The sequence below is a fragment of the Hyaena hyaena genome, unplaced genomic scaffold, assembly GCF_003009895.1.
Source record: "Hyaena hyaena isolate Hyena2069 unplaced genomic scaffold, ASM300989v1 scaffold_1827, whole genome shotgun sequence".
Taxonomy (NCBI): domain Eukaryota; kingdom Metazoa; phylum Chordata; class Mammalia; order Carnivora; family Hyaenidae; genus Hyaena; species Hyaena hyaena.
In genome coordinates this window covers 127,696-155,235 of record NW_024082454.1, presented here as the reverse complement: position 1 = coordinate 155,235, position 27,540 = coordinate 127,696, and the positions used below count along the sequence as shown (strand labels likewise).

The following is a 27,540-nucleotide window of genomic DNA, read 5'->3' as shown; positions in this document are numbered from 1 at the left end:
GGCGGGGCCGCCGGCGCATAAAAGCGGTTGGGGGCGGGGCGCACTCGCAGAGCCTGTCAGCGCCGGCGCGGGAGAGGACGCGCCCGCCGGCCCCGGACCCCCGCCCGACGCCGCCGCCGCCAGGCACCACAGCACCTCGCAGTCGCCGTCGTCGCGCTCGACATGGCCTGCCGGCCGCGAAGCCCCTCCGGCTGCGGGAGCCGCCGAGACCGCGACGCCAGGTGAGACGGGCCGTGCGCCCCGGGGCGTTCCGGGCGGGCCGGGGGGGGGCGGCGGGCCGTCGGGGGCCTCGAGGCCGTACCCCCCACCCCCACACTGACGCGGCCTCTCGTCCGTAGCCCCCCGCCCCCCGCGAGGTGGAGCCTCGGACGGAAGCGCAGAGCCGACGGGAGGCGCAGGAAGCCCGAGGACGCTGAGGGCCCCGCGAAGCCGGCGGGCGACGGCAGACCCGACAGGTGGGCCCGGGGCCCCCGCTCCACTGGTTAAGGCGCCCGGGGGGCCCACCTTGTTAGCTTAGGGATCTGGGGGCAGGCGCCGGACTGCTTAAAGCGCTCGCGGGTCCCTGTCCGACTGGGTAAGGCTCTTGGGGTCCCTCGCCTGACAGGGTAAGGCTATTGGGGGCCTCGTCCTGACTGGTTAAGGTTCCTGGGATCCTTCGCCTGACTGGTGAAGGCACCTGGGACCCCTTTCCTGACTGGTTATGGCACCTGGGGGTCCCCCGTCCTGACTGGTTATGACAACTTGGCGGGCCACCCCCCCACTCCCGTCCTGACTGGTTAGCTCCTGGGGTCCCCTCCCCCCAATCCTGACTGGTTATGGCGCCTGGGGGTCCCCCGTCCTGACTGGCTATGACAACCTGGCGGGCCACCCCCCCCTCCCGTCCTGACTGGTTACGGCTCCTGGGGTCCCCTCCTCCCAATCCTGACTGGTTATGGCACCTGGAGATTGCCACTCTGATCCACGTGTAGTGTCTTGTGTCTCAGCGTCAGTTGATTAGTGAGGGTGTTTGTGGCTTTCGATATCTGATTAGTTAGGGTGCCCCGTGGGTCACGATGCTTGAGTGGTTGCAGGTCCAGGTCTTACGACAGGTCAGAGGGCCACCACAGCCGACTACTTGTGGTGTCTCTGGTATAGCACCCTGACTAGGTAAGGCGGTTGCTTCTCAAATGTTTGATTGATTAAGATGCCTGTGTTTTTCATTATCTGAGTGTGAAGGCACCCGTGTGTCACGTGACTGGGGTAGGTGAAGATCCCGCCAGGCTCTCTAGTGCTAAGTGTCAGCACAAGCTGATCTCCGCCTCAGGAGCCAGCCGTCCTGTGTTGTGGGGACACTGTGGGGAGCCTTTAGAATGTTTCCGTGCAGCCGGCTAGGTTGGCTCTCAGAAGACTCCGCTTTGAGGAGTTAGGTGACACACCACAGTGAAAACAGGCATATGTGCTGGGATGCAAACCAAGATTTGAATCCCAGATCCTTTTTTTTTCCTTTAAGTTTATTTTTGAGAGAGAGCATGTGAGCACAAGTGGGGGAGGGCAGAATCTTTTTTTTTTTTTAATGTTTGTTTTTGAGAAAGCACAGTGGGGAGGGGGATAGAGGGGGGAGAGGGGACAGAGGATCCCAAGAGAGCCCAGTGCAAGGCTCAAACTCATGAGCTGGGAGATCATGGTCTGAGCCAAAGTCGGTGCCTGTAGATTCTTTTTTTTTTTTCCTGTAATTTTTGTGTCATGTTTCTTATTCTCTGGAACATCAAGTTCTTCTCTCTTCCCTTCTCTTCCTTCCTAGATCCTTCTTTTCATTCTGATGTCCCCAGGTATTTTCTCTCTGAATGAGCCTTCATTGCAGTGTTTATGTGAGTGGTTTCTAGAGTGCATAGCATGTTGGGGAGGTTAGGACACTTTGTGAACCACATTTCCATTTTCCTTATGCCTGTACTCTGATGCGGGCAGCTCAGCTGGTCAGGGTGTTTCAGAGGGACGGGGTGTGGGTGGATAAAATCAGGGCAGGGATGAAGGCCTGTGTTGGGTGACTTGTGTGTGGTGACTGGGGAAAAACAGGCACTGCAAGGATCTGTGTGCCAAGGCCCCCCAGGTGGGGATGCGTTTGGCCTGTCTGAAGTCTGACTAGAGGAGCACAAAGTGGGTGGGCTGCTAAGTTCAGGCGGAAGGGGACGGGACAGTGAAAAATAGAGATGGGGAGAAATCTCTATTTTCGACTTTCTAAGGCAGGACTCCTAATACTTGCTGATGAGTTGGTGATGCACAGGGTGTTAGCTGCGAACATCTTTGTTCCTTGTGGAGCCGTGTGCTAAGGTGAAGAGGGTGTGGGTAGAGCAGAGCCGGCACGGGGAGGGAGTCCCTAGTCAGGCTGAAGCTTCTCACGTGAGCCGGAGAAGATGTCAGGAGAGTGTGGGTGAATGTGAATTACCAGAACACGGTTATGCCTTTTAGATACTTAGGGCTAGAAAAGATACTTGGGAAGGAGTGTTGAGTGTGGGAGAGACCTGGATAGGGCTGGAGCGGATGTGAGGTCAGGATCGATCCGTCTGGCATTTAGCTGAGAACAAAATGTTAAATCGTTACATTGCTTTAAAAGTCCTTAGTGTTCCTGTGGGTTCCCCTGCAGCTCACCAGCCACATTGGCCTCTTTGTTCGTCTAATGTGGCAGAAATGCCATTTGTGTCTGCTGTTGGCAGTGCTTTTCTCCCCAGTGTGCTATGGTGTTGAGTGGGGAATGCATACAGGTGCCTGCAGTAGATCCATCCCAGGATGTGAGAAGTTCCTGTGGACGGAGGTTAGGTCGTTGTGTAAAATAGGCTTTGTTTTCCATTCCAGCACCTTCCCAAAAACATTTTTTTGCCCTGAGATAGGATAGGCTGGTGACTATGTTCTGTTTAATCTGAAAAATAGGCTTCGGTCAGTCAGTTAAGCATCCGGCTTTGGCTCAGGTCATGAACTTTCTGTTCGTTGGTTTGAGCCCCCAAGTTGGGCTCAAATGTCTGGAGCCTGCTTTGGATTCTGTGTCTCCCTCTCTCACTGCCCCTCCCCCACTTGTATTCTCTCTCTTTCTTTCAAAAATAAACAAACATTAAAAAATAATAAAAAATAAGGTTCAGTTCTGCAAGAGCCATTTTCTCTTCTACCAAAATGTAGTGGAAGGTCATTTGTAAGCACCTTTTAAAAGTACAGGAACCTGCCATGGCAGAGATCTGAACTTCTTGATACACTAGTGAGAAGTTCATGTCCAGCTCTGGTGGGGCCTGGGTGGCTCAGTTGGTTAAGCATCTGACTTTGGCTCAGGTCATGATCTTGTGGTTTGTGGGTTCGAGCCCCACATCAGGCTCTGTGCTGACAGCTCAGAGCCTGGAGCCTGCTTCGGATTCTGTGTTTCCCTCTCTCTGACCCTCCCCTGCTCACACTCTGTCTCTCACTCTCAAAAATAAACAAACATTAAAAAAAAAAAGTTCATGTCCAGCTCTGGTTAGTCCTCCATTTGGTTCTTTGGGATATGGTTACTGAGTCACATTAATTTTTAATTTTTTTTAATGTTTTATTTATTTCTGAGAGAGAGAGGGAGAGACAGTGTGAACAGGGGAGGGTCAGAGAGAGAGAGAGAGAGAGAGACACAGAATCTGAAACAGGCTCCAGGCTTTGAGCTAGATATCAGCACAGAGCCCGACCCGGGACTCGAACCCACGAACCATGAGATCATGCCTGAGCTGAACTTGGACACTAAACCAACTGAGCCACCCAGATGCCCCTAAGGCTTTTTCTAAAATATTGAAAAATAGCTTTTCATTTTACAAATAAAAGAACAAATTGTATTAGGCACCATTCTTCGGGCTGAAGAGGTCGTGTTGACTTTGCCTTCCCCCCAGTAGGCTTTTTCCTCCTGATTTAGCCAACACTGCACATGGTAGGTGCCCAGAAGTTCGATGAAGCCCAGAGAGGCTTTCAGTGAATTGCCTGAACTCAGTGATTTAGCACGTTATGGAGCAGAGGTTGTCTCGGAGGCTGTTCCCTTGCTGCCACCCCCCGCCCCCCAAACAGCATCTGAACATTTCCTGATGTACTGCTTGAAAGGAAGTGAAAAGTGTGTGGCCCGTTTCACATGGACATTTTCATTTTCTTGCAGTTTTACCACTCCCGAAGGCCCCAAGCCCCATCCTAGATGTTCGGACTGGGCAAGTGCGGTCGAAGAGGATGAGATGAGAACCAGAGTTAACAAGGAAATTGCAAGGTATACATTTCAGGCCGATTTGGAATATTATTTGCCGTGCTTTCAGTTATGTATTAAATCTGAGGTATGTCTTCGAATGATGATGCTTACGAGTTTGGTCCCCGTACTGCAACATTAGCAGTGCCTGGGAACCTGTTAGGAATGCACATTCTCAGGCCCCAACCCAGGCCTGCTGAATGGCACACTCTGGGTGGGGTCTGGCCATGTCTTGAAGAAGCCCTCCAGGTATGTCTGGTGGGTCCCAGTTCTCACAAACTCCAGGCCACTTCCATTCCTCATATACACCCTTAAACACCGCTTATTTCTTTTGATTACATTCTTTGTTCTTTTTTCCCCTTCTTGATATATGCCATCTAACCCAGCTGAACGAACTTTGAGTTAAAATATTGTGGCTCAGGGGCACCTGGGTAGCTCAGTCCGTTAAGCGTCTGACTCTGGCTCAGGTCATGATCTCACGTTTTGTGTGTACGAGCCTCGCGTCAGGCTCTGTGCTGACAGCCAGCTCAGGGCCTGGAGCCTGCTTCAGATTCTGTATCTCCCTATCTTTCTGACCCTTCCTTATACGTGCTGTCTCCCTCTCTCTCTCTCTTTCTCAGAAATAAATAAAAAACATTAAAAAATATAAAATTAAAAAAATATTGTGGTTCATAATTACCTGGAGAGTGTTAAACTGAGTCCGTTGGTTCTTAATTCTTATGAGAAAAATGTGTCATCTCTGCAGAGAAGCAGGGCCACATTGCCTGTTGCACCTCTGCAGTGCTTGATGGTATTTCTTGCTGCCTCCTTAAGAAATGCACAGGCACATGTGGGGGCTGGTTATAACCACGTGTGTGTGGCGGGGGGCGGGGGGTGGGGTGGAGCATGCCTGGTGGAAAGGTGAGATGGAAGTTGACAGGTGTGGCTCCAGTGTTGTTTTGTTTTTTGTTTTTTTTTTAATGTTTTTTTTTTTTTTTTCTAGGAGAGAGAAAGACAGCGTGAGCAGGGGAGGGTCAGAGAGAGAGGGAGTCACAGACTGAAACAGGCTCCAGGCTCTGAGCTGACAGTCAGCACAGAGCCCGACGCGGGGCTCAAACCCACGAACCGCGAGATCATGACCTAAGCGAAAGTCGGACGCTTAACCCACTAAGCCACCCAGGCGCCCCTTTTTTTTGTTTTTTTAAAAGAAAAATTTTTTAATGTTTATTTTTGAGAGAGAAACAGAGGCCGAGTACAAGTGAGGAAGGGGCAGAGAGAGAGGGAGACACAATCTGAAGCAGACTGTGGGCTCTTGAGGTGTCAGCACAGAGCCTGATGCAGGACTTGAACCTATGAACTGTGAGATCATGACCTGAGCTGAAGTTGGACGCTTAACTGACTGAGCCACCCAGGCGTTCCTCCAGTGTTTTGAATTAGTTGTTTATTGATGTAGATCTTGATTTCCCCAACTGTAGAGCTGGGATGTTTGATTCGATCTGTGTAGTTTCTGTGTGTTGTTCCTGAGGTTTATAACAGCTGTCTTGACCTACCTGTGTGTTCCTACCCCTTCTTCCCTTGCCAGAGACTGTCTGTGGCTCTCTTGCTATGTGTGGAGATTCCAGTATGTTTGGACACTCCTTTGGTGGCCCCTTCTGCTCCTCAGTTATCTCACAGTCCTGCCTCTGATAATTGTTCTACTTGGCAAAATAGGCCTGCTCAGTTTTTGACCACTCTGGTGCTTGATCACACCTTTCCTGCTGGATGGCTGCCACTTTAGTAAGGCCTGGGTGGTCTGACCTGCTGATGGTGGTGGCCCACCGTACTTTTTACCAGAATTTAGCTCACTGTACTTTCAAGAGGTTAAAACACACCATACACCAGCTCTCTGAAAATTGGAAAGTGAGTATCAGTCCTACCTGAAGCCAGTCTTCTTCAACTGGAGTCACGAGGAGAATGAAGCCCTGTAGAAAGTGATCTGAGAGTCTCCTTTCTCTGTTCTCACAGGCTGATAACGATGCTTTTCTGGATTCACAGGAAATAAACTCATTACTTCCTGCGTCCAAACTGTACTTGATGCCGCCGCAAACTTGGGGGCTAGGATTTTGTAAGGAGACGGAGGAACAGACTACATACTTCGGACAAATAAACTTCTAGTTTGAGGTGGTCCATGGTTTCGGTGGTAGATCGCGTACATTCCTTTGGCTGACATACCTCGGCAGAGCCGGGGTTTGGTAGTTGTTATGATGATAGAAGTCAGATGTCTGGTGAAGTTCGAGAGGAACAAGACGGGGGTGACAGTGTCCGTCTCCTTCCAAGACGGGGGGAAGTGAGCAGGACTCGGGCACATGTGTCTCGTTAATAAATAATTGTGGTGTTAGAAAGAACTTTTTACTTTAACTTGGGTTTATTTTTTTTGAAACTCCACTCTTGTTACTTAACCTGAAACTGTTAGGGGCTTGCTTTGACTCAGAGACCCTCTGCTTTATTACATATGGTGGTGATCAAGGGCATTGCTGCTCACAGAGCCTGGTTGCTCTAAGCACATGGTGTGATCTTGGCGTGTAACTTACCTTCTTATGAGAGAAGATGCCGGAGAGAGATTGAAAATAAGCCATTCAACTGTGCTGTTACCTGAATTCGCTGATCCAGGGTGGCTCAGTCAGTTAAGCGTCTGACTTTGGCTCAGGTCATGATCTCGCAGTCTATGAGTTTAAGCCCCACATTGGGCTCTGTGCTGACAGCTCACAGCCGGGAGCTGCTTCAGATTCTGTGTCTCCCTCTCTCTGGCCTTCTCCCACTCATGCTCTGTCTCTCTTTCTCTCTCTCTCTCAAAAATAAATTAAATTTCAAAAAAAAATTAAAAAGCACCCAACTGTGCTGTTATCCAAATTTGCTAATCCAGACCATACTGCTCAGGAAGAAGGCCTTATTCCTGGAGGCTGTCTTTTAGTTCTAAAAGCATTATATTCAGTTAACTCAGTTATGTCTTAAGTCAGTGATGTTTATTTTGCTTTCAGGTATAAAAGAAAACTTCTCATAAATGACTTTGGGAGAGAGAGAAAGTCCTCGTCGGGAAGGTAAATGCCACATAAGTGTTTCTTTTCTAATTTGATAGCCCTGCAGTCTGATAGTGGAAACAACTGCGTGAGATGCCGGCTGTCTCAGCGGCATGTGCTGGTTAGTCCGTTCCTCACTGCTTTGGAAGCTGTACCGACTGTGTACTAAATTCTCACGTACACACAGATTCCTGGACTGTTGAGGATTAACATGGTTTGAAATCTCGACAGATGTTCTTTTGTTGTGGTGTTTCAACATTTTCTTACATAGTGATCTTAAGGCATGTTCTGTTTGTCTCCTCTTCAGTTCTGATTCGAAGGAGTCGGGGTCCGCGGTACCAGCTGACTTAGAGACGGATGAAAGTGTGCTCATGAGAAGGCAGAAACAGATCAACTACGGAAAGAACACCATCGCCTATGACCGCTATATTAAAGAGGTCCCAAGGTAGCCTTGTTTCACTGGCACATGCCTGATGTAGTCCAGGGCTTTGCAGCTGAATCAGAGTCTGGGCGTAGCTCACGCCTGCTGAGGACCATTGAACAACTGAGGCACTTACATGAATGAAGAGGAATGGATGGGACCCCCAGGGACATGAGGATAAGAAAACAACACTTTATAGCTCAGGGTGTTGGGAAACATTTCAGGTTTTTACTTCAGGTCAGACTCCTAGCAGTCTTATAAGGCTGTTAACAACATGCGTGATGGAGAAAGAGGAAAGTTCAAATTGCAGGTTGTAAAGATGTTGTTGGAGAACAACGTGAGCGTTGCCTCATTTGGTCCGGGCAGCACGCTCTTCTACCTGCTCCCCGCATGCAGGCTGCAAAGCTTAGAGCATCGATTTCTTGGTGGGACTAGGGTTCAAATACACCTTTCTGGAGCACACATAGCAGAAGAATAGTAGAGTCAAAGGGGTAGTGCATTTTCTACGTTAGTTTTGCTTGTTTTATAGAATCTCAGTTGATCTGTAATTTTTTAATAACTCTGAGTTTATAGTTTGGTTAATCTTCAAACCGATGCGCAGATGTGGGTGGAGTGTGTTGGAATAACCTCCCTCTTTCCCGCAGACACCTTCGACAACCCGGCATCCATCCCAAGACCCCCAACAAGTTCAAAAAGTATAGTCGACGATCGTGGGACCAGCAGATCAAACTCTGGAAGGTGGCGCTGCATTTTTGGGATCCTCCACCTGAAGAAGGATGTGATTTGCAAGAAATGTATGTCTTTCTTGCATTCTTGTCCTGTGTTTCTGTGATGCGTGCAGTGACCGAAATCACTTGATCATCTGTGCGGCACGCTCTCCTTGTACTGAGTTCCCCTGGAAGTTCTCTGAGAGCAGAGTAGCCAGCGGCCCGGGCCTCATGTCTGGTTTCCCTGTGCACACATGTGCAGGTGGCATGGCTGCACTCTGGGAGGCGGTGGAGAGAAGAACATGCTTCCTGGATTTAATTTACTTTTCGTAGCTAGAGAAAGTAGAGCCTAGTAAACCTAGTAATACGTGGATTGTGGTCTGTCTTAAGTTTTAAAGTAAACATTCTCAAAGGTACTTGAGTAACTTAAGCTGAACTATGGAAACAAAACCTTTTATCTTTTTCCTGTTGATTTTTCAACTGCAACCTGGTTGGAAAGGCCTGAGGCCTAGGGTTCTACCCTGGAGTTGGGATGGCAGTTGACAGGGCGCTGGAGAGAATGGCCTCACACACGTGCTCTCTTTGAGCCCCTCTTCTCAGCTCCCTCCCGACCTCTCCCTTCTTCAAACAGATTTGTTCATTCAGTAGATACTTGAGTTTCTGCTTTGTGTTGGGGAAATTAAGAAGAAGCTGTCGTGTCTGAAAGGATTTAAAAAAAATTTTTAATGTTTTATTTATTTCTGAGAGTGAGAGAGACCGTGTGAGCAGGGGAGGGTCAGAGAGAGAGGGAGACACAGAATTGGAAGCAGGCTCCAGGCTGTGAGCTGTCAGCACAGAGCCCAACACGGGGCTTGAACCCACAAACCATGAGATCATGACCTGAGCCAAAGTCGGACGCTTAACTGACTGAGCCCCCCAGGCGCCCCTGAAATGATTTTTTGAGGTTTTATTTAAGTGCTGTCTATACTCCACGCGGGGCTCAAACGTGGGAGTCTCCTGCTGCTCTGACTGAGCCACCCGGGAGTCCTTGAGATGATTTCTAATGTGGCTTTATGGATTCGGCCTCACGGATGTCATCGTGTCATACCTATTTTTTACCACTGTGACACTATTGTTCCATGCTCTTTATGAGAAGAAAATTGGAAAGATTAGTGATGATCTGTATGTTCTGGTGGTCCCTATGTCCCCAAATTGGGCTTATTAATGCTGCTTCTACCTGGAAGGACGCCCGTGGGTGTGTAAACAGTTGCACCTCGGTTGAGAAGGGGCAGGTTGTGGTGTGTTCTGAGCCAGGTGGGTGTCTCCACTTGCAGAAGCTGCAGCCTGCTCTGCCTGTGCGGGTTGACTGGGCAGCATGGCGTCAGAGAAGGCGGACAGTTCACTGAAAACTGTCCCGATCCCTTCAGGAGCAGAGGAGACCCGTGTCAGCACTCTCAGGGCAGCGTGGTATTGATTGTGCTCGTGTTTAGTGATCAGGCTGGGAGAACCTTCCTGCATCATGTGCCTCCTGGCTTTAAATGGGGACTGACTGACCTGTTTGGTTTCACTTCACAGACATCCTGTGGACCTCGGGGAAATGGAGACTGAATCCGTAGAAAGCAGCTCTGAATCCCAGACAAGCTCTCAGGATAACTTTGTAAGTACCTTTCCGTGGTTTCAAGTTAATTGTGGATAACGTGTGCCACTTCATAAACTGACATTACGGCCAAAGTTTGATTTTGATGCTTAAGAATAAGGGGGCTCCTTATCCCTTTCTCTTGACGTCATCAGAATATCAGATTTGGTGGAGTTTCTCTTTAGTGGCCTTGTCTAGGTTTTCGGTTCAGTCCACCTAACCAGTCCTACCGTTCATTTGACGTTATTTTTATTTTATTCGTTTATTTAAAGTTTATTTTTTTATTACTGCTTCTGGGTCTTTTGGCCAAGATCAAATGTAAAGTTCATTTATTTTGAGAGAGCACACGCATGTGTGGAGGAGGGGCAGAGAGAGGGGGAGACAGAATCCCAAGCAGGCGCCATGCTGTCAGCACAGAGCCCCACACAGGGCTCAGTCCCACGAACCTTGAGATCAGGACCTGAACTAAAGTCAGGAGTTGGATGTTCAACCTGCAGAGCCACCCAGGCGCCCCCACCATTTTCATTTTAAAAGTAAAAAGCCTCCGGAGGCCCAGGTGGCTTCATTTTTGGTGAAATGGTTAAGCATCCTGCTCTTGATTTCTCCTCAGGTCATGGATCTCACAGTTCCTGGGCTCTAGCCCGCCTTGGCCTCTGTTGCCAATGCTGTGCCTGCTTGGGTTACTCTGCCTCTTTCTCTCTTGAAATTAAAAAAAAAAAAATAGGGGCGCCTGAGGGGCTCAGTCAGTTGGGCATCCGACTTCAGCTCTGGTCATGATCTCAGTTTCGTGGGTTTGAGCCCTGTGTCGGGCTCTATGCTGACAGCTCACAGCCTGGAGCCTGCTTCCAATTCTGTGTCTCCCTCTCTCTCTGACCCTCCTCTGCTCACACGGTCTCTCTCTCTCTTTCAGAAAGAAATAAAACATTAAAAAAAGTTAAAAAAAAAAAAAAAAAAGAAAGAAAAATAAACTTTAAAAAGAAAAAAGTAAGGCCTTTTTTCCTTTGGTTCCAGTGCTTATGTCGGGATAGTCACTGGTTAACTTTAGGCTGTATGTAATTTGTGCTGGTGATTTGCTAGTACAAGGACCATTTGCTAATTGTTATGAAATAAAGATATATTTTGGGCTTAGGGTTTCTCCCACATTTGCCAATTTTTATTTTTTTATTTTTTAATAAAATTTTTTTTAAATTTTATTTTAAAAAAAATTTTTATTTTTTTATTTCTAGGAGAGAGAGAGACAGCGTGAGCAGGGGAGGGTCAGAGAGAGAGGGAGTCACAGACTGAAACAGGCTCCAGGCTCTGAGCTGGCAGTCAGCACAGAGCCCGATGCGGGGCTCGAACCCACGAACCGCGAGATCATGACCTAAGTGAAAGTCAGACGCTTAACTGACTAAGCCACCCAGGCGCCCCTTTTTAAATTTAGTTTTGAGCGAGAGAGAGAGAGCTGGGGAGGGTCAGAGAGAGAGAGGGAGACACAGAATCCAAAACAGTTGGATCCAAAACTGTGAGATCATGACCCGAGCCGACGTCAGACGCTTAACCAAATGAGCCACGCAGGTGCCCTGCCAATTTTTAAAAACTATGTGTTTTTGAAGAAACAACCGCAAACATTAGAAGCAATATATAAAAAATGGTCTCAACTAATCCTGTAGCTTTTGGGTACATGTTCTTTCAGACTTTTCTGCATGTATACAAGTAGCTATAGGTGAGCAGTTTATGCTTTATGTGCGATCATCCTGTGTGAGGCCCTCCTGCACTGTGTTTGAACAGCTTAGAAGCCTATAAAATAAAGGTGCATAGTTGCCTTTTATCTCCCTCCATCTGTGTCCCCTCCCTGTAAGCCCAGCCATGTCCATCCTGTCTTGTGGACCGTCTGTGGACCCACTCTTTGTGACTGTGAGGTTAGAAATAAGACAGATGTCCAACAGTAGAGGACTAGCAAAGTTATGTTTATATTCAAAGTTGTTTTTGAAGACTAATGATGGGGGAAAATTGTTAAGAAAAACCAGGTTATTTAATGGTAAGTGATCCCAGTTTTATGCTTATTTATGTACATGTGTGCGGGATTAAAAAGGAACCCATGGAAATCTCCGCTGGTAGTATCCTTAGTTTGGATGAAGCTTAGTTTGTCCCAGCTCAGGAAACATTCTGAATATACCACCTGCCAAATCAGAAGTTACAGGGAGAGGCTCAGGCCCGGGGCCGGCAAGGGGCAGGGGGAGCAGGGGCCTGAGCCCCCGTGGCCAGACCCTGAGGATTAGAGGCAGGCGTCCTGGCGGGAGGTCCTGGCGGGTCCAGGAAGAGGGGTTCAGACACAGCTGGGTGTACTAAAGGTCTCGAGAGCAGCCCGGGCTGAGTCCTTTATGTAGTACTAGGAACACCCAGAACTGTGTGTCCCTTAACCACACAACTGAATTCTGGACACAGCATGATGTCACTGTGCTCGGGAAATGGCATGTTGACAGAATGCTGTCGGCAGCATCCATATCCAGGTTTTCTGGTTGCCCTAATGACGTTCTGTTACAAGGTTTTTTGATTTACAGTTTAATAAAGGACGACTTGTCTAAATTGTCATTTCTTACAAGTTCTTTAACTTAGATTAGTCTTCCTGCCACTTCCCCCGTGACCTTGAGTTTTTGGGAAGATTTCAGACCAGTTTTTATAATGTGGAATTCCTCATTTGGGGGTTCTGTTTCTTTAAGAACTAGATTCAGATTGAACCCATTAGGCAAGAATGTGGCCATAGTGGGGGGTATGTCAGTTTGTTCCATTATTGGGGGTGATCAATTTATAACATGAGTCAAGTGATATCAACCAGATTTCTCCATTCCAAAGAAAAAAAAAAAAACTTAAAAAAATTTTTTTTAATATTTATTTGAGAGAGCGAGCGAGTGAGCATGAGTGGGGGGAGGGGCAGAGAGAGAGAGGGAGACACGGACTCTGAAACAGGCTCCAGGCTCCAAGCGCTCATCACAGAGCCTGTTACGGAGCTCGAACCGTGAACTGTGAGATCATGACCTGAGCTGAAGTCGGACGCTTAACTGAGTGAGCCACTCAGGTGCCCCAGAAAAATCCCTTTTTTTTTTTTTTAACGTTCATTTACAACTTTGGTGTAAGTTGGTATACACATTGGGCTTCAGTGGGTTTAAGTGTTCTAAATTGTAAACTCTAAGATTTGATTACGTGGCCTTGTAATTAATTAAACTTTTAATGAAAAAAGCAAAACCTGTTATTAAAGCAGTTCAGAAATATATTAAACAGCATTACCAAATCCTGCCCTGAGAGCCACTATTTGGGTTTCGTCTAGCTTTTCAGCATCTGTTCTGTGCTTGTTAACGATGCACGTGGATGTTCACATCTGAAATGTCTGTTTTACACGGTGCCTTGCGTATGGTATGTAACGGCCCCTTTGGCAGCACAGTTACTAGAAGTAGTAAGTGAACGCATAGACCTTGACATGCATTCGCTCGATTGATTCCCAGATGAGACTCTAGGAGGTGGCCCCCATGTTTGAGGTGACATGGGCTGGAGAAGGAGCAGCCAGGGCAGGGCCTCCTTGGCTGGTGGGCGCATGTCCCGGGGTTCGGTGCGATTCTGTGTCGCGAGTCACAGTGCATGGATGACGGTATGTGGAGTCCGTCCTGCAGCTCCCTGTGAGTCAGGACTGGGGCTCGGATGCCTTAAAGGTGTGAGCTTTTAGTCAGTTTCTGGTGGGGGTCAGTTAGTGAGTAGGGATTTGACAAACCTACCTCCCAGAAAGTGTGACTTTTCCCATGAGTTTGAAGTAGGTACTCACTGAAGTCTCTCTCCCAAGCATCCTAGTGTGCAGGGCCGTGGGCTCCAGAGGAGGCAGTGCCCCCCGCCTCGGGGTGCGCAGCCTGGATTTAGTGCCGGCGGCAGCAAGTCCCGTGTGCCTTGGGGGGTAGCCGTGACCGTGCTTCTGTTTTCTAGGACGTGTACTCTGGCACACCCACCAAAGTCAGGCACGTGGACTGCGGCGCGGAGGACGAGTTTGACTTGGAAGCTTGTTTAACGGAGCCCTTGAAAGACTTCTCAGCCATGAGCTAACTGGTGCCACCTGGAGGCCGCCGAGAGCGAGAGTTGCCCCCCCCCCTCCCCGGCGGGTTGGGGGCGGCCGAGCATGTGTCCTGCGCGTTTGTGGCCGGATGGCTTCTGTTCATAGTTCATTATCTCATTATCTCACGGTGAACTGTTATTCAGTCTTGCCTTATTTTCTTAAGAAGCGTTAATTTTATGTATGGTGAGTATATTTTGCATGTTTTAAATTGCAAATGGAACTAAATCCAAGGAAAATTGAACTTGAAAACTTAATTGCTTAATCTCTGCCATCCTCCACGTTAACCTGACAAACGTACTTTTAACTGGTTTTCCACCAGGAAGTGAGACACCGAGTTCCCACTTGTCAGGTGGCTGGTTTGGGTTTAACTGCACGCTCACAGGACCAGTCTTACATCAGCTTTCTTCACTGGTAGCTGACCGAGTGTTCTTGCAATCGGATAACTTTAATAAATATCTTTATGGAAACTTAAAGTTTGGGCCTTTCGTCAGTATGTCAAGGTGTGTTTTTTTCTCCTACAGAGCACTGAATAGTCAAAGTTAGTAAATTGAGCCATTAAGTTCACGGATTTTATGTAAGTTCTACAGTCTTACTTTGGTACTTTGAATACCGCCGCTAGGTGGGCCTGCTCCCCGTAACACTCCCAGAGTAAGGCTGCCAGCAGAGGGGCTGAGAACGACGTGTTTTACAGTTAATTTACCATGTAAAGTTGCTGTAAATGATAATGTGTACAGATTTTCTGTTCAAATACTCAATTGTAAACTTCTTGTTAAGACTGTTATGTTTCTATTGCTTTTGTATGGAATGATATTGCAAAAATAAAAAGAAAAGAACCTTCTTTAGCTGGTTTATTTTATTGCCAGCTAGCCCCTGCTCAGATAGTCCCCGTGTTTGGAGGGTCCAAGCGTCTCCTTGTCACGTGACGCGGGGGGACGGCGCTTGGGGTGAAGAAAGCACGGCCCGGCGGCAGGAAACTACCCAGTGAGGAGAAGCCAGAACCGACCAGGCCTCCGGCTGCGGCAGGGGCCCGGCCACGGTCGGCGTGTGCCCAGCGGGTGTACAGAGAAGCCGGGGGCCCGGATTTGGTGCTTACGGGGCACCTGGGGTGTCGCGGCCTTTCCCTCTTTCTGCAACAGACCGGGCCGCACCTTCTACCCTGGGGCACATGAACACCGGACCTGGGTTTCGAGGGGCAGCCCTGACCGCTGCGCCTCCTCCAGCCGTGCGCTCGAAATCCTGGCAACTCTGCCTGCGGACATTGCCGTTGCCCCGTGGCCACGTGCCCTAAGGACGGTCCCCCAGCAGTGATGCTGGACTTGCCTCGGGCACCTTTCTTCATGGTCTTTCAAAAGGGCAGGAGGCCTTCCTTTCGGCCTTTGTTGAGCCCGTGCTGCGTGTCAGACATAGTTACGGTGGCCGCTGGGGACCTGCGAGACCGGGCGCGCCACAGCCTGCACTCACACTCTGGGGGCGGAGGAGTGCAGATGGAGTCGGTTAAGGGAGGAGTGGAGACGGGCGGGGCCGCGGGGATGGCTGGGCGGTGGAAGCTGCCGTTTTTACAGGCTGGGTGAGAGGTGGCTGGTAAAGCGGCGTTTGAACAGGCGTGCTCTTGGGGAAGAACATCCACCCCAGAAGGCAGCAAACGCAAAGGCCCTGAGGCAGGAGTTTGGTGTATAGACGGCTAGCAAAATCCTCGCATCTCACGTGTGGGGGAGACTTTGTAGCCGGGCGGGCGCTGGCAGGACTTTGAGGAGGAAAGTGCTGGCGGGTGTCTCGGGCTTGGGGAGACCCCGTGGGGGTTGGTGGGGAAATGGAATGTTAGAAACGAGCAGAGTGGGTGCCGGCCGTGTGGCGACAGGTCAGCAGCTGTCGTGTGTGGCGTGGAGGTGGGCGATGACAGCAGCCGGTCTGGGCAGGGTTTCCAGGCAGTACTGCAGGTGCCTCTGCGTCCTGCTGCTGAGGCCGGAAGCCCGAGACGGGGCTCGAGCGCATGGGAGCGGCTCCCCCTGGCCACCCCACCCCCACCTTCCTGGTGGCACGCACGGTGGACGCTCAGGAGTGGCTTCCTGGCAGACCTCAAGCCAGGACGGCCAGGAAGGCGCGATCTGGGATGACGCGGTGGCCGTGAAGCGTGTGAGGCTGGAGAAAGCTGGAAGCCCCCGCCGAGCTCCCGAGGAACTCCAGGGTTCAAGGCCGAGAGGGGCTCATTTTGAGAAGACCTGTGCTTACGGCTCTTGTTGAAGGAATTGTACCCCCAAGAAGTTTCCCAGGAGACCCAGAAAGCTTTTGAGAGAATTGTGTTGTTAGAAAACTGAGTCTGGCCTGAAAGGGACAGGCAGTAGGAAGTGAAAAGGGGCCTTCGGACCCTCCTGATTCACCTGGTGGGAAGCAGGCCGAGGAAGGCTCACGGCTGCAGACTCCCGCTGCCTTCTGCAGAAAAAGGGTAATTCACGGGGCGGACCCGGGAGCCCGAGGCAGAGCTGGGAAGCGTGGGGACCCCCTGAGCCACGTGGCCAGTGGCTCCTGTGTGTCTCCACCGGCTCTGGACGGGTTCAAGCCTGGCCCACTGCTGTGTGGTGTGTGTGTATGTGTGTGTGTGTGTGTGTGTGAGAGAGAGAGAGAGAGAGAGAGAGGGGGATGGGGGCTGGGGACAGAGGGCAGATAAGACGGCTCTCCAGCTCGCTCCGGGAGGAGATTCTGGCCTTTGTTTGGGCGGGTGCAGGAGGAGGAGACTTGGAGGCCTTGGGGGCCGTCCCTAACTCGGCCAGAGGTTACACAGGAAGTGGTCTTTTTTTTTTTTTAATGTTTATTTACTTTTGAGAGAGAGAGTGAGGGAGGGGCAGAGAGAGAAGGAGACACAGAATCTGAGGCATCCTCCCTCTGTCAGCACAGAGCCCTATGAAGGGCGCGAACCCACAGATTGTGAGATCATGATCTGAGCCAAAGTCGGACACCCAACCGACTGAGCCACCCAGGCGCCCCTGGACAGAAATGGTCCAGTAGGCGAGGAGTCTGGTTGGCTGGAGCCGGGGTGTTGCAAACGTAGACTTGGGCTTTATTCTGAGGGAGGGGGGCAGCAGGGGACCTGAGCTCTGATTTAGGTTCTAGAAGAATCGTTTTGGCTGCTTGCTCTTGCTTTGCATTTAAATTCTTGGAGTGTTCTTAAGCAATAGGGAAGTAACCCCTCAGACTTCAGTTCTTGCCATTTAATGCTGTTAACGTAATCTAGTATTTTCTGTATGAGGTTACAAATAACCACCGGCTAGGATCGAGTCGTCTTTATTCTTGACTCTTGTACATCGAACCAAGAAGTGTCAGAACTAAATTAAGTTTGTCCGGCATGATTAATTCTTCACAATCGTGGGCTGATTGCTATCGCGTTCCCATCGGGGACTCATTTCCCTCTCTCCCCATGCGCAGATGTGGGCAGCGGATCAGGCTGTCATCTGTCCTACACTTACTTGTTTCCTCCATTGTGAAGCCACTGTCGTTTCCTGCCGGTCTTTCAGGGTCCTTCCCCTTTGGTAGGGAGGTGTCGCTCGAGCCCCGCAGGGGAGTCCGCGGTCCGCCTGAACCCAAAGCCGGCCCTTCCGGCTTTCTGGACCCATGCGGGTGGATCCTCTGGTTAACGGAGCCCTTACAGGGTCTCTTTATTCCATATTAGCAAATCTGGAAAGTCTGCTGGGCAAAGTACTGTCACGGCACTTGGCAAACTGAAAGTGCCACGCAAGTTAGTAGTTGAGCTGTCCTCTTTGAAGCTGGGGGGCTGGGTGGGAGGAAGTGTGCCTTCGAAAAAAATTTTTTTAATGTTTATTTTTGAGAGAGAGAGAGTGAGCGGGGGAGGGGCAGAGAGAGGGAGACCATCTGAAGCGGCTCCAGGCTTTGTCTGAGCTGTCGGCACAGAGCCCCATGCGGGTTCGAACGCAGGAACCATTAGGTTGTGACCTGGGTTGAGAGCGAGAGTCGGCCGCTTAACTGACTGAGCCCCCAGGGGCCCCGCCTTTTTGATCGTAAAGCCTCACGTTTTATTTAAGGGTGTTTTCTGTTCTGTGTGTGTGTGCAGTTTTGTACTCTGTTGTTGCTGTTTTGATTGCTTTCTCATAGGCAGGCCTCGCCTGGACCTCCGGCACTTTGTAAAACTCATATTTCAAAGACGCATATGACGTTTTCCAGAAAAATAATCCCCTCAGCGCAGCACAGGAAGCTGGGTCTCCAGACAGCAGCACTGAGGGCTTTGGTGGCTGGAGTTGCAACAAAGACACTGACTGTGTACGTGTCCTCAGCCCTCGACCCGGCCTGGCCCGTGGGGGCCCCTTCAGGTGTGCGGAGTGGGGGTGCTCACCTGCCACCCAGAAGCTCTGGCTTTTCCAGCTGTCGGGTGGGGCCTTCATGCCCCCACCTATAGAACTGGGATGATGGCGCCTACCTCATAGGCTGTTTCTAAGGATTAAAGGAGTGAGCAGGTGCCACGTGTTGAATAATCCGCCGTGGTTGCTGAGGGACCCAGCCCCACAGCCCCGCACAATGGCTGATTCCTTCACCACCAGTCAGCGTGAGGATGGTCGCAGGCAGGCACTCAGGAAGTGGGGCGTCAGTGACAGAGACATGCTGGCCCTTCCATGGAGGCCGCGATGTGGTCGGATGTGCCCAGGGAGGGCTCCCGGAGCTACTGCCTCAAGTGAATGCAAGGCCACATGAGTGGCAAGTGTCCCGTCCCCCCATGGCCCTGAATGTGATTTCGAGAGTGGTTTTCAGTGTGATGGCCTTCAGTGCGCTTGCTGTGCTCTGTAGGGAAAAGGCAGAATTTGAGTTTCCAGAGGAGCTCTCCCCCGCCCCCGCCCCCCGTCCTTTGGCAGAATCGCCAGGGCAGGGGCCTGTCATTGACAGGCAGGTGCTGTGGCCGCACAGCAGATTTCCCCAGAAGTCTGTGGATCGTCCCAGCTTCTGTGACTCGGGTGATCTCTCATCCGGTCTCTTGCAGGACTGCAATCAAGATGTTGGCTCAGGCTGGGCTCTCATCTGAAGGCTTGACCGGGGAAGGATCCGTACCCAACCTGACTCGTGGCCATTGGTCAGAGTGCCCTCTGTTCCTCAGCACTCAGCCTCTCCATGCGACAGTCCGCTCGGTGGGAGTGAGCAGGGAGAGTGAGCCGGTGCCCGCCAGGTGGCAGCCACAGGCTTGTGGAACTTCATTTTGGAAGTGACAGCCTGTCACTTAGTTGGATTAAAAGCAAGTCAGCGGCCAGCCAACACCCTAGGAGAGGGATCTCACAAGAGGGGACCATTGGCGTCAGTTTAGAAGTCTGCCTGCTGCAGAGGCGCCTGCGGGCGGTGGGACAGCCACGAGCCACAACCTAGATCTCATGTTTGTGAGAGCCACAGACTTCAATGTTCAGTGTAAAACTTGGAGGAAGTCTTTGGGATCTAGGGCTGGGCAGAGTTCTTCATCTTGACCCTGAAACCATGATCCATGCAAGGAAACGTTCTTCAACGGACCTCATCAAAGCCCAAAGCTTTTGCTCTGTGAAAGACTGACCGCGGGCTGAAAAGACAAACTGCAGATGCGGAGAAAAGTCTTGGCAAACCACACATCTGACCAAGGACTTGTTTGTAGAGTATATAAACACTCAGAGCTCAAAGGTGAAGTCTTAATTAGAAAGTGGGGGAAGGGGAGCCTGGGTGGCTCAGTCAGTTAGGCCTCCGAGTTCAGCTCAGGTCACGATCTCACAGTTCGTGGGTTCGAGCCCCGTGTTGGGCTCTGTGCTGACAGCTCAGCCTGGAACCTGCTTCGGATTCTGTGCCTCCCTCTCTTTCTGCCCCTCCCCTGCGCGCATGCTCTCTCTCTCTCTCCCTCTCTCTCTCAAAAACAAACAAAAATGGGTGAAAGGGTGTGGAGGGAGGGCTCCCTGAAGGGGCACGGGGCGAGGGGGAGAGGGGGCCCTTCCTGCACAAAACTGAATGTGCGGCAACCATACAATCCAGTAGCTGTGCTCCTGGGCATTTATCCCAGAAGCGAGAGCACACATCACGCAAAAACCGAGACACAAATGCTCTGTCCCCAGGGGAGACAACCCAGGTGCCGCGGAATGGGGGCTGTGCTCTCGGGCGCACGCGGCTTCCCACAGGGGCCGACTGCGTCCGTGCCCCTGTCCTGGCTGTCAGAGCACCAGAGGCCTGCAGGGTGCTATCCTAGGAGGATGTGGCCGTTCGTGAAGACCTTCCTGCAACACCAAGGATTTGAAAGCACTCCGCGCTCCGGAGCATAGCGGTCCAGAGCCGCCAGCGCCAAGACATATGCTCGTAAAATTACCAGGCTTTAAAGGGAAAAAAAAATCCTTTAGACACCTTGGAGAAAAGCACATTACTTATAAGGGAAAGCATTAGCTTGTCCGACTTCCTGGCAAACATGCTTTATGCCGGGAGACAGTGGAGTAGCACGTTTAAGAGGTTTGACGAAAGAAAATGTGCACCGAGGATTTTATATCCAGAAAACTTCTAGCATAAAGGGCGCAGAAGGCCATCCACGTGCGAGAACGCCGAATGCTGAGAACGTGCTCCTGGGAGCCCTTCCTGAGGAACTTGCTGGAAGAGGAGCTCCGACGGCCAACACGATCCGGGACACGGTTTTCTTGGGCCGCAGCACCAAGCGGGGCTCGGGCAGAGAGGGGAGCGCCGGGGGCCTTGCTCTGGCCGCCGCTCGAGAGCACAGCGGAGGAAGGCGAACACGTTCGCGGTGACCATATCGTGGGTGTTGGCACTCCTCACGCCGCTGGGAAGCCCAGGGACAAGCGGTGGGGTCCTCCGGCCCCCGCGGCTGCTGCGCCGTCCGTGTGGGGGAGACCCAGAGGCACCCGGTGGAGAAGGGCTTCCCGAGGAGCGCTGTGGTGTCGTGTGCACGGAAAGCGTCAGAGGGGCCCGTGGCGTTTGTCATGGCCAAAAGGAACGCTCCGGACGGCCTCCCACGGGTGAACGCTGAGACGCGGGTGGCACCAGTGACCACGGGTCCTACTTGCAGCAAAAAGGGACGAGCTGTCGACACGCTGCAGCGGCGAGAGCCGTGCTTAGCAGAGAGGCGGACCTGGGGGCTGCGTGCCGATTCCTTTCGTCCGGCGCCGGTGAGAAGGCAGAGCCGCAGGAATGGAGAGCAGGCGGGGGGCGGCTGCCCGGGGACCCTAGGCAGGCGGTGCCTCGACGCGTCCTGCAGCCGGCGTCTCTGCCGTATCTGTGGTCGGTAGCCAGCCTATCGGGTCACACAGCCGCATATCTGTGGTCTGTGGCTCGTCTGTGTCGCCTTTGTCTCCCCTCCAGCTCTTCCCGCGGGAAAGCTCTGGACAGTGGCCGACCCGGCGCCCCGACCGTCCTTTGCCCCCGTTCTGTGGTCTTGAAATAGCATCACTCCCCGTGAGGGCCTCCTGGAAGAGTGGCTGATCCCAGGCGTGGGGTGGATGTCCCGCCGGTCAGGAGGGTCACGTGCGCGGGACTCAGCAGTGACCTGAAGTGACCCCCAGTGCCCCAAACTGAACAGCTTCATCTCCAGTGGGGACAAGACATGCAACAAGTTTACACCCATCTGAACGTTTTAAGTTAAAAAGCTCATAAAGATATTTTGGGAAAAGCAAGAAATGGGCCCCTTTTGGAAGATGATGAGGGCGCTGGCGGGCAGGGGCCGTCCGTCTCTGGCCCAACCTCATCGAGCTGTGTCGCGGGCGCGCCCGGCTGCTGACCCGCCTGACCGGGTCCTGCCCTCCGCTGTGCACGCGTCCGCTGGATGACCCCTCTCGGGGCCACGTATCCTGGCCCCTTGGAGACTGACGTACTCACTTACTTAGAACTACGCCCGCCAAGGCCGGGATGGAGGACACTTGCTTTTGCCTCCGTGAGTCTCACAGAGGACAGTCTCCTCCCTCCTGAGGCCCCGCCAGATCTCATCCAAGGTTAGCTCTCAATGTGTGCGAGCCCTCAGACCTCACTACGCGCCCTTCGCGTGTCCCCTGGCTCCGTAACACCTGGGACTCGGGTCTGGGTTTCCAGGGGATGGCCACAGCTGTGCGGATCGTCCACCCGCTGCCCCGTCAGGAAGTTGCCCTGAATAAAACTAAATGATACGGAGTGGCCTGCTTCCTCTTGTGGTCTCACAGTGCCTTCTCAGTTTGGGGGGACACTTTAGGGCCCCCTCCACCTTCTAACCGGGTCAGCGCACGGGGTTGGGAAGGGAACTGGAGTGTCAGCACGTGTAACTCCCACCGGCGCCGGGCATCACTGGGCGCTGCGACCTTGCAGCGAGTGTCAGCCTGGCATGCCAGCCGCCTCTGCTTTTTTGTTTTTTGTTTTTTTTAAAGCGCAGGCATTTTCATTTCTTTTTTTAATGTTTTTAAAAATATTTTTATTTATTTCTGGGAGAGAGAGAGACAGCGTGAGCAGGGGAGGGTCAGAGAGAGAGGGATACACAGACTCCGAAATAGGCTCCAGGCTCTGAGCTGGCAGTCAGCACAGAGCCCGACGCGGGGCCCGAACCCATGAACCGTGAGATCATGACCTGAGCGAAAGTCGGACGCTTAACCAACTAAGCCACCCGGGCACCCCTAGCCGCGTCTGGTTTGAGCGGAGCCTGACGCAGGCCCTGGATCTAGCTGCCAGCAGGCAGCAAGTGAGGAAGGAGGCCGTGCTGGCCTTTGCCCAGAGGACGCGGCAGCCACATGCGAGGCCCACGGGATCTCAGGAGCGCACGGGACACACCAGCAAGGCCCTCTCCCCCAGCCAGGTGGCCAGCATCGACACCTGGACCGGGCCCCCTGGGCACGGCCGCGGGGCCCGGAGCGCCCGACCTTTGCCGAGCCGGCCGCTGAGCACCCACGGCGCCCGCTCCTAACTTGCTTTCTTTTTCCCAGTAGGGGCAGGGGTCTTTGGGGCAGTACTTGAACATTGTAAATATCCTGCCCATCCATTGTTTTAGCATCTGTAGTAGGTTCTCAAGAGAAAGAGAACCAATAAGGATGTGGGGAGATATATCCATTCCGATACATTCCGATGTTTGCCCTTTTCCATACAGTAGGACAGACGTATTTCTATCAGACAGAATCTGCCCTTTGTGACTGGCTTCTTCAGCTGAGCACAGTGTCCCCAGGTTCATCCCTGTTGTGACAGGTATCAGAATGCCCCTCCTTTCTCAGACTAATATTCTGCTGGCCACATTTTGTCCGTCCGTCCGTCCGTCCGTCCATCCATGGGCATTGGGGTTATTCCCACCTTTTGGCTGTTGTGAATACTGCTGCTAAGAATAGTGTACAAATATCTCTTCAAGACCCAATTTTCAGTTCTTTTGTGTTTCTGTACCCACAAGTGGACTTGCTGGGTCATGTGGGAATTCTGTTCTCAGTGGTTTGAAGAACCACCTGCTGCTCGTCACAGCTGCCGTTTCATTTGTATTCTTTTTTAATACTAGCCAATTTTATTTATTTATTTTAATGCTTGTCCATTTTTTAAGAGACAGAAACAGAGTGTGAGCGGGGGAGGGACAGAGAGAGAGGGAGACACAGAATCTGAAGCAGCTCCAGGCTCCGAGCTGTCAGCACAGAGCCCGACGTGGGGCTCGAACCCACAATTCACAAGATCATGACCTGAGCTGAAGTCGGACGCTTAACCGACTGAGCGCCCCCCAGGAGCCCTTTAAATCCATCTGTTTGAACATCAGTGTCCTTGAGACCCCACCCGTGTGGTTTTGCTCGTCTCATTAAAGATGCTCCACATAATTAGTTTCCTTTGATTTTCTCACAGGCTTGTCCGGGAATGCTATCTTTTTAAAACAAATCTACAGATGCCTCTCTGTCTCTCGAAAATAAGTAAACATCAAAAAAAATTTTTTTAATAAAAATTTAAAAAAACCCAAACAGATGGATTTGCTCACCCCCTCCCAGCACCGTCTGCCAGCTTGGTCCTCCAGGCCACTCGGCGTGGCTGCCCCAGGTGCCGTGGCTCCCCTGTGGTTCCCCAGTGCCGTGGCTCCCCCATGGCTCCGTATCTGTGTCCCCGCTCCCTCCCCACTCCCACGCTGGCTTCTCCAGGTCTCTGTGCAGCTGCGCACTCCACGCCTGTTGACAAGGGGTGTCTCGGCCTTTTACTGGTGCACACAGGCTTGTGTGTGTTCACGCACAGCTCCTGCACTGGGCGCTCTGCCAGGGACGCCGCAGTCTAGGTGTGACATGGAGGCCCACCCCCTCGGAAGGGGACCCGGCTGGGGGGGAAGCCCCCCATTGGCTCACCAGCAGCCCGTGTGGGTGTGCAGGTGTGCTGCCTGGTCGCCCATCACTACAGGTGTGAAAACTGTTGCAGAAACTTCCCGGCCCCCGGCCCCCGAGCTTCGCCCGCCTGAGGGCCCCTGCTGCCCCCTGCCCCCCGCTGCCCCCTGCCCCCCGCCGAGCACGCTGCCCCAGGGGAGGGCCTTCCCACACTCTGCCAGAGCACAGGACATGACACACCAAATGCCTGGGGCCCGAAGGTCTACGGGGCAGCGGGTCAGGAGGGGAGGCCCCAGGAGCAGGCGTGGCGCCCTGGCTGTGCCCCAGCCCGCTCTCAGGCCAGACGACAGGCCTCTTCCCTGGTGGCTGTCGAAGCTGCCGCTGGACCCGAGAGGAACCCGGACCCAGGGTCTGAGTGGCTGGTTTCCGGACCCGTCTCTGGCACACACGTTGCAACCTCTCCGGGAGCCTCAGTTTTCTCCTCTGTAAAATGGGAAGTGAGCATGCCCAGGATTGACGTGAGCCTGAGGGGAAAGACTGGACGCAGGGACACTCTGAAGGGGGCGGTGGCTGCCTGCACGCCAGAGGTGTTAATGTTGATGGGCCACCGGCTTGCACTTGCATGGGTGCCGCAGGCTGCTCCCACGAGCACCGGCCGCAGCAGAGGAGGGAGGGTAGAGCAGGGCGTCCCCAGGTTAGTCTAGTCTCTCACCTCTGGAGCTTTGCTCCTGGGTCAGATGAGGAGTTCTGTTTCTTCCCTCCACTCAGAAAACCATTTAGCCCCCCTGTGGCATTTCTAAAAAGCTTCCCTCAAAGCCTGGCCTGAGACACAGTCTGGCATCTGAAGTTCATAGAACTCTGGCAAAGCCGTATTCCACATCTCCTTAGAGCTGCCCAGTGACATTAGCACACTGAAAGCTCTGATAAGTCCTGCAATAAGGAAGCCGGTGTAATGTGGAGTTGCCAAAGTGTTCCCCACACTTAGTGCACGGCGGGACTTCTTTTGTGAACACCTGCGGACAGTACAGGAATGAAAGCCGGAAAACAGTGTGATGTCTTCACCCTGGGAGAAGCCGGGGCAAGTCACTTGGAAGGCTACTCTGCCTCCCATCCCCGTCTGCACCTCCCGCTCTCCGAGTCCCTCACACACTTGCCAGTTGAAAGTTGGGTGCCGTGGAGCGAAGTGACCCGACTCTTGCTTCCGGGTGAGTCGTGGCCTGGGCAGTTTGGGCGCGAGGTGGAGTCGGGTGATAGCTGTTGGCAGGCTGGGACGCCTCTTGTTTCGCCGGGCGAGGCCTCGGGCCTGCTGGCAGGGTCTCCCGGTGACGGCTGCTGGGTGCTGGGCCAGCGGGCAGCTGAACGCCAGGAAGGCGAGGGCGGAGCGGAGGGAGAGGGGAGGGGGCCGTAGGAGCAGCAGCGGGGGGTGTGGGCTGTGGGGGCTCAGCTGCAAAGGGGGGCCCGGCCCCACCTTGCTCCTCTCGGGGTCATGACCCCGGCCTGTAGGGTCCCGGCTTCCTCTTCAAATGGGGGCTTTTAATTCCTGTGTCAAAGGTCTAGTGAGAGGACACCCTTAAGCATGGAGAGAATTATAAAACCATGTAAAAATGTGAGAACATTTCTCCCTGGAGAAAGTCAGAGGCCTGAAAAGTGATAATCGGGGCCGAGGCCGCCTGCCTCCCCTCGGGGGTTCTGTCCTGATGGAGACGAAGGAGGCAGCAGGACCCCCGGGTTAGCTCCGGAGGCGGGCGCAGCCCAGGGCGCCGGGCCCCAGCCCGCAGCCCGGACAGTCTGCACAACTCTACACGCTGTGTGTCGGCTGGGTGGTGCTGTGGCCACAGGGCGTGGCACATGTGTCACAAGAAGCCTGCAGCCTCCCCCTCCCCCCATCTTGGGGAAGCCAGGCCCAAGGCCCACAGTGAGGAAGGGAGGGGAGCCTCTCCTCCGGCTTCACCCCTGCAGGGCCCTTCCTCCAAAAAACAAAACAAAATAAATATCACATTTTATGGTAGCATTGGTCTAAAGACGAACAGCTTAGTATTATATATTACAACTGTTTCTTTGACCTAAAGTTTCATTTTTTTCTTATGATTTCCCTTTGCTCCGAGCTCAGCTTACACATCTGTGCCGCAGGGACAATTCTAATAGCGTCCCATGGCTAATGCCTAGCAGGGGCTTGACAGGTGCGATGACTGGGCACGCGGCCAACGTGGGCCGATCCCCGTGACACACACCCCACGGCAGCAGGAACACGTTTCCCATGGCGTTGGACACTCGCGCGCGGGCACTGAGGCCCAGCGATGACCTCCAGGCTGCCACTCCGTCCCCACGACTTCGTCCCTGGCTGCAGGAGAGTTTTATGTGAGGCCACCAAGCCCAGTGAGAGACGTTACCGTGGTACAGACTGTCTTGTTCCCCTGGAAGCCTTTAGGAATTCTCCAAACAGGGCTGAGAGGGGCAGCCTTTTGATAAACACACAGGTGCCCTTGGTGACGCGAGGTGGCCGTCTGGGCAAGCTAGGACCTCTCCCGGCACAAGTGCCCTCAGGTATCTGAGCCCTGCTCTGGCCTGGGTCACTCAGCCACTGGCCCTTGGCTGCCCTGGCTGGCTCTGACGGACTCTCGGAGGGCCTAGAAGGACAGCAGGGAAGACCGGTGGCTTTGCAGGCCTGCCCGTCAAGACGGCCTGGGCACCCGCGTGCCAGCGCCTGCGCCCACGGCCCTCAGGCGTCGCTGGCCCTGCCCCGGCACCCCCCACTGGCACGCCGGCTCTCGCAGACGGCCACAGGCTGCCTCTTCCCCGGCTGCGCGCCAGGCCCGGAACCTGCAGGGGGGCCCCCCTGCCCCTCCCCTTGCCCAACCCTAGGACCCCTGGGGGTTCATGCTCCCGCCCCTTTGGGGTCTTCCCAAATGCCACTCCCTCTTTCACCCTCTTGATGCTGTACCACCAGGTGTCTCTTGAATCTGTCTGGCCTCAGAGACTGCTTGGCGCCGGGACAGCTGGGGCCCCCTCCTCAGCCCTGCCCCCAGGCCTGGGGCCGGGGGCGTTGAGCACACCAGCGGCGGCAGCATCCTCTCCTATCCGACCCCTTCTCGTCAGCCGGATGTCGGGCTCTGGGCCACTAGGTCGGGAAGGCCTCTCCCAGGCCTAGTGGCCTCTCCGGGCTGAGGAGTGTCTTCCCACCGGTGCCCTTCACGTGAAACCCCAAAGACACCGCCTATGCAGAGGGGCAGGGGCTCCGG

At 53.0% G+C, this 27,540-nt stretch overlaps 1 protein-coding gene across 1 annotated transcript; it reads left to right on the top strand.

Annotated features, from left to right (window-relative positions):
- Nucleotides 1-61: 61 nt before the first annotated feature.
- On the top strand, nt 62-14,904 carry LOC120226757 (stem-loop binding protein). The gene is made up of 8 exons (XM_039224924.1): nt 62-221; nt 339-455; nt 4,130-4,234; nt 7,207-7,266; nt 7,553-7,690; nt 8,311-8,460; nt 9,928-10,009; nt 13,940-14,904. The coding sequence occupies exons 1-8, from the start codon at nt 163-165 to the stop codon at nt 14,054-14,056; spliced, it is 828 nt and encodes a 275-aa protein (XP_039080855.1). The 5' UTR covers nt 62-162; the 3' UTR covers nt 14,057-14,904.
- The last annotated feature ends 12,636 nt before the right edge of the window (nt 14,905-27,540 follow it).

Bases quoted from the DNA above. Each gene is read 5' to 3' on its own strand.
- LOC120226757 (XM_039224924.1), top strand. From the start codon at position 163: ATGGCCTGCCGGCCGCGAAGCCCCTCCGGCTGCGGGAGCCGCCGAGAC. The intron at 7,691-8,310 runs GTAGCCTTGTTT...TCTTTCCCGCAG, and splicing joins TATATTAAAGAGGTCCCAAG to ACACCTTCGACAACCCGGCA. The intron at 10,010-13,939 runs GTAAGTACCTTT...TCTGTTTTCTAG, and splicing joins CAAGCTCTCAGGATAACTTT to GACGTGTACTCTGGCACACC.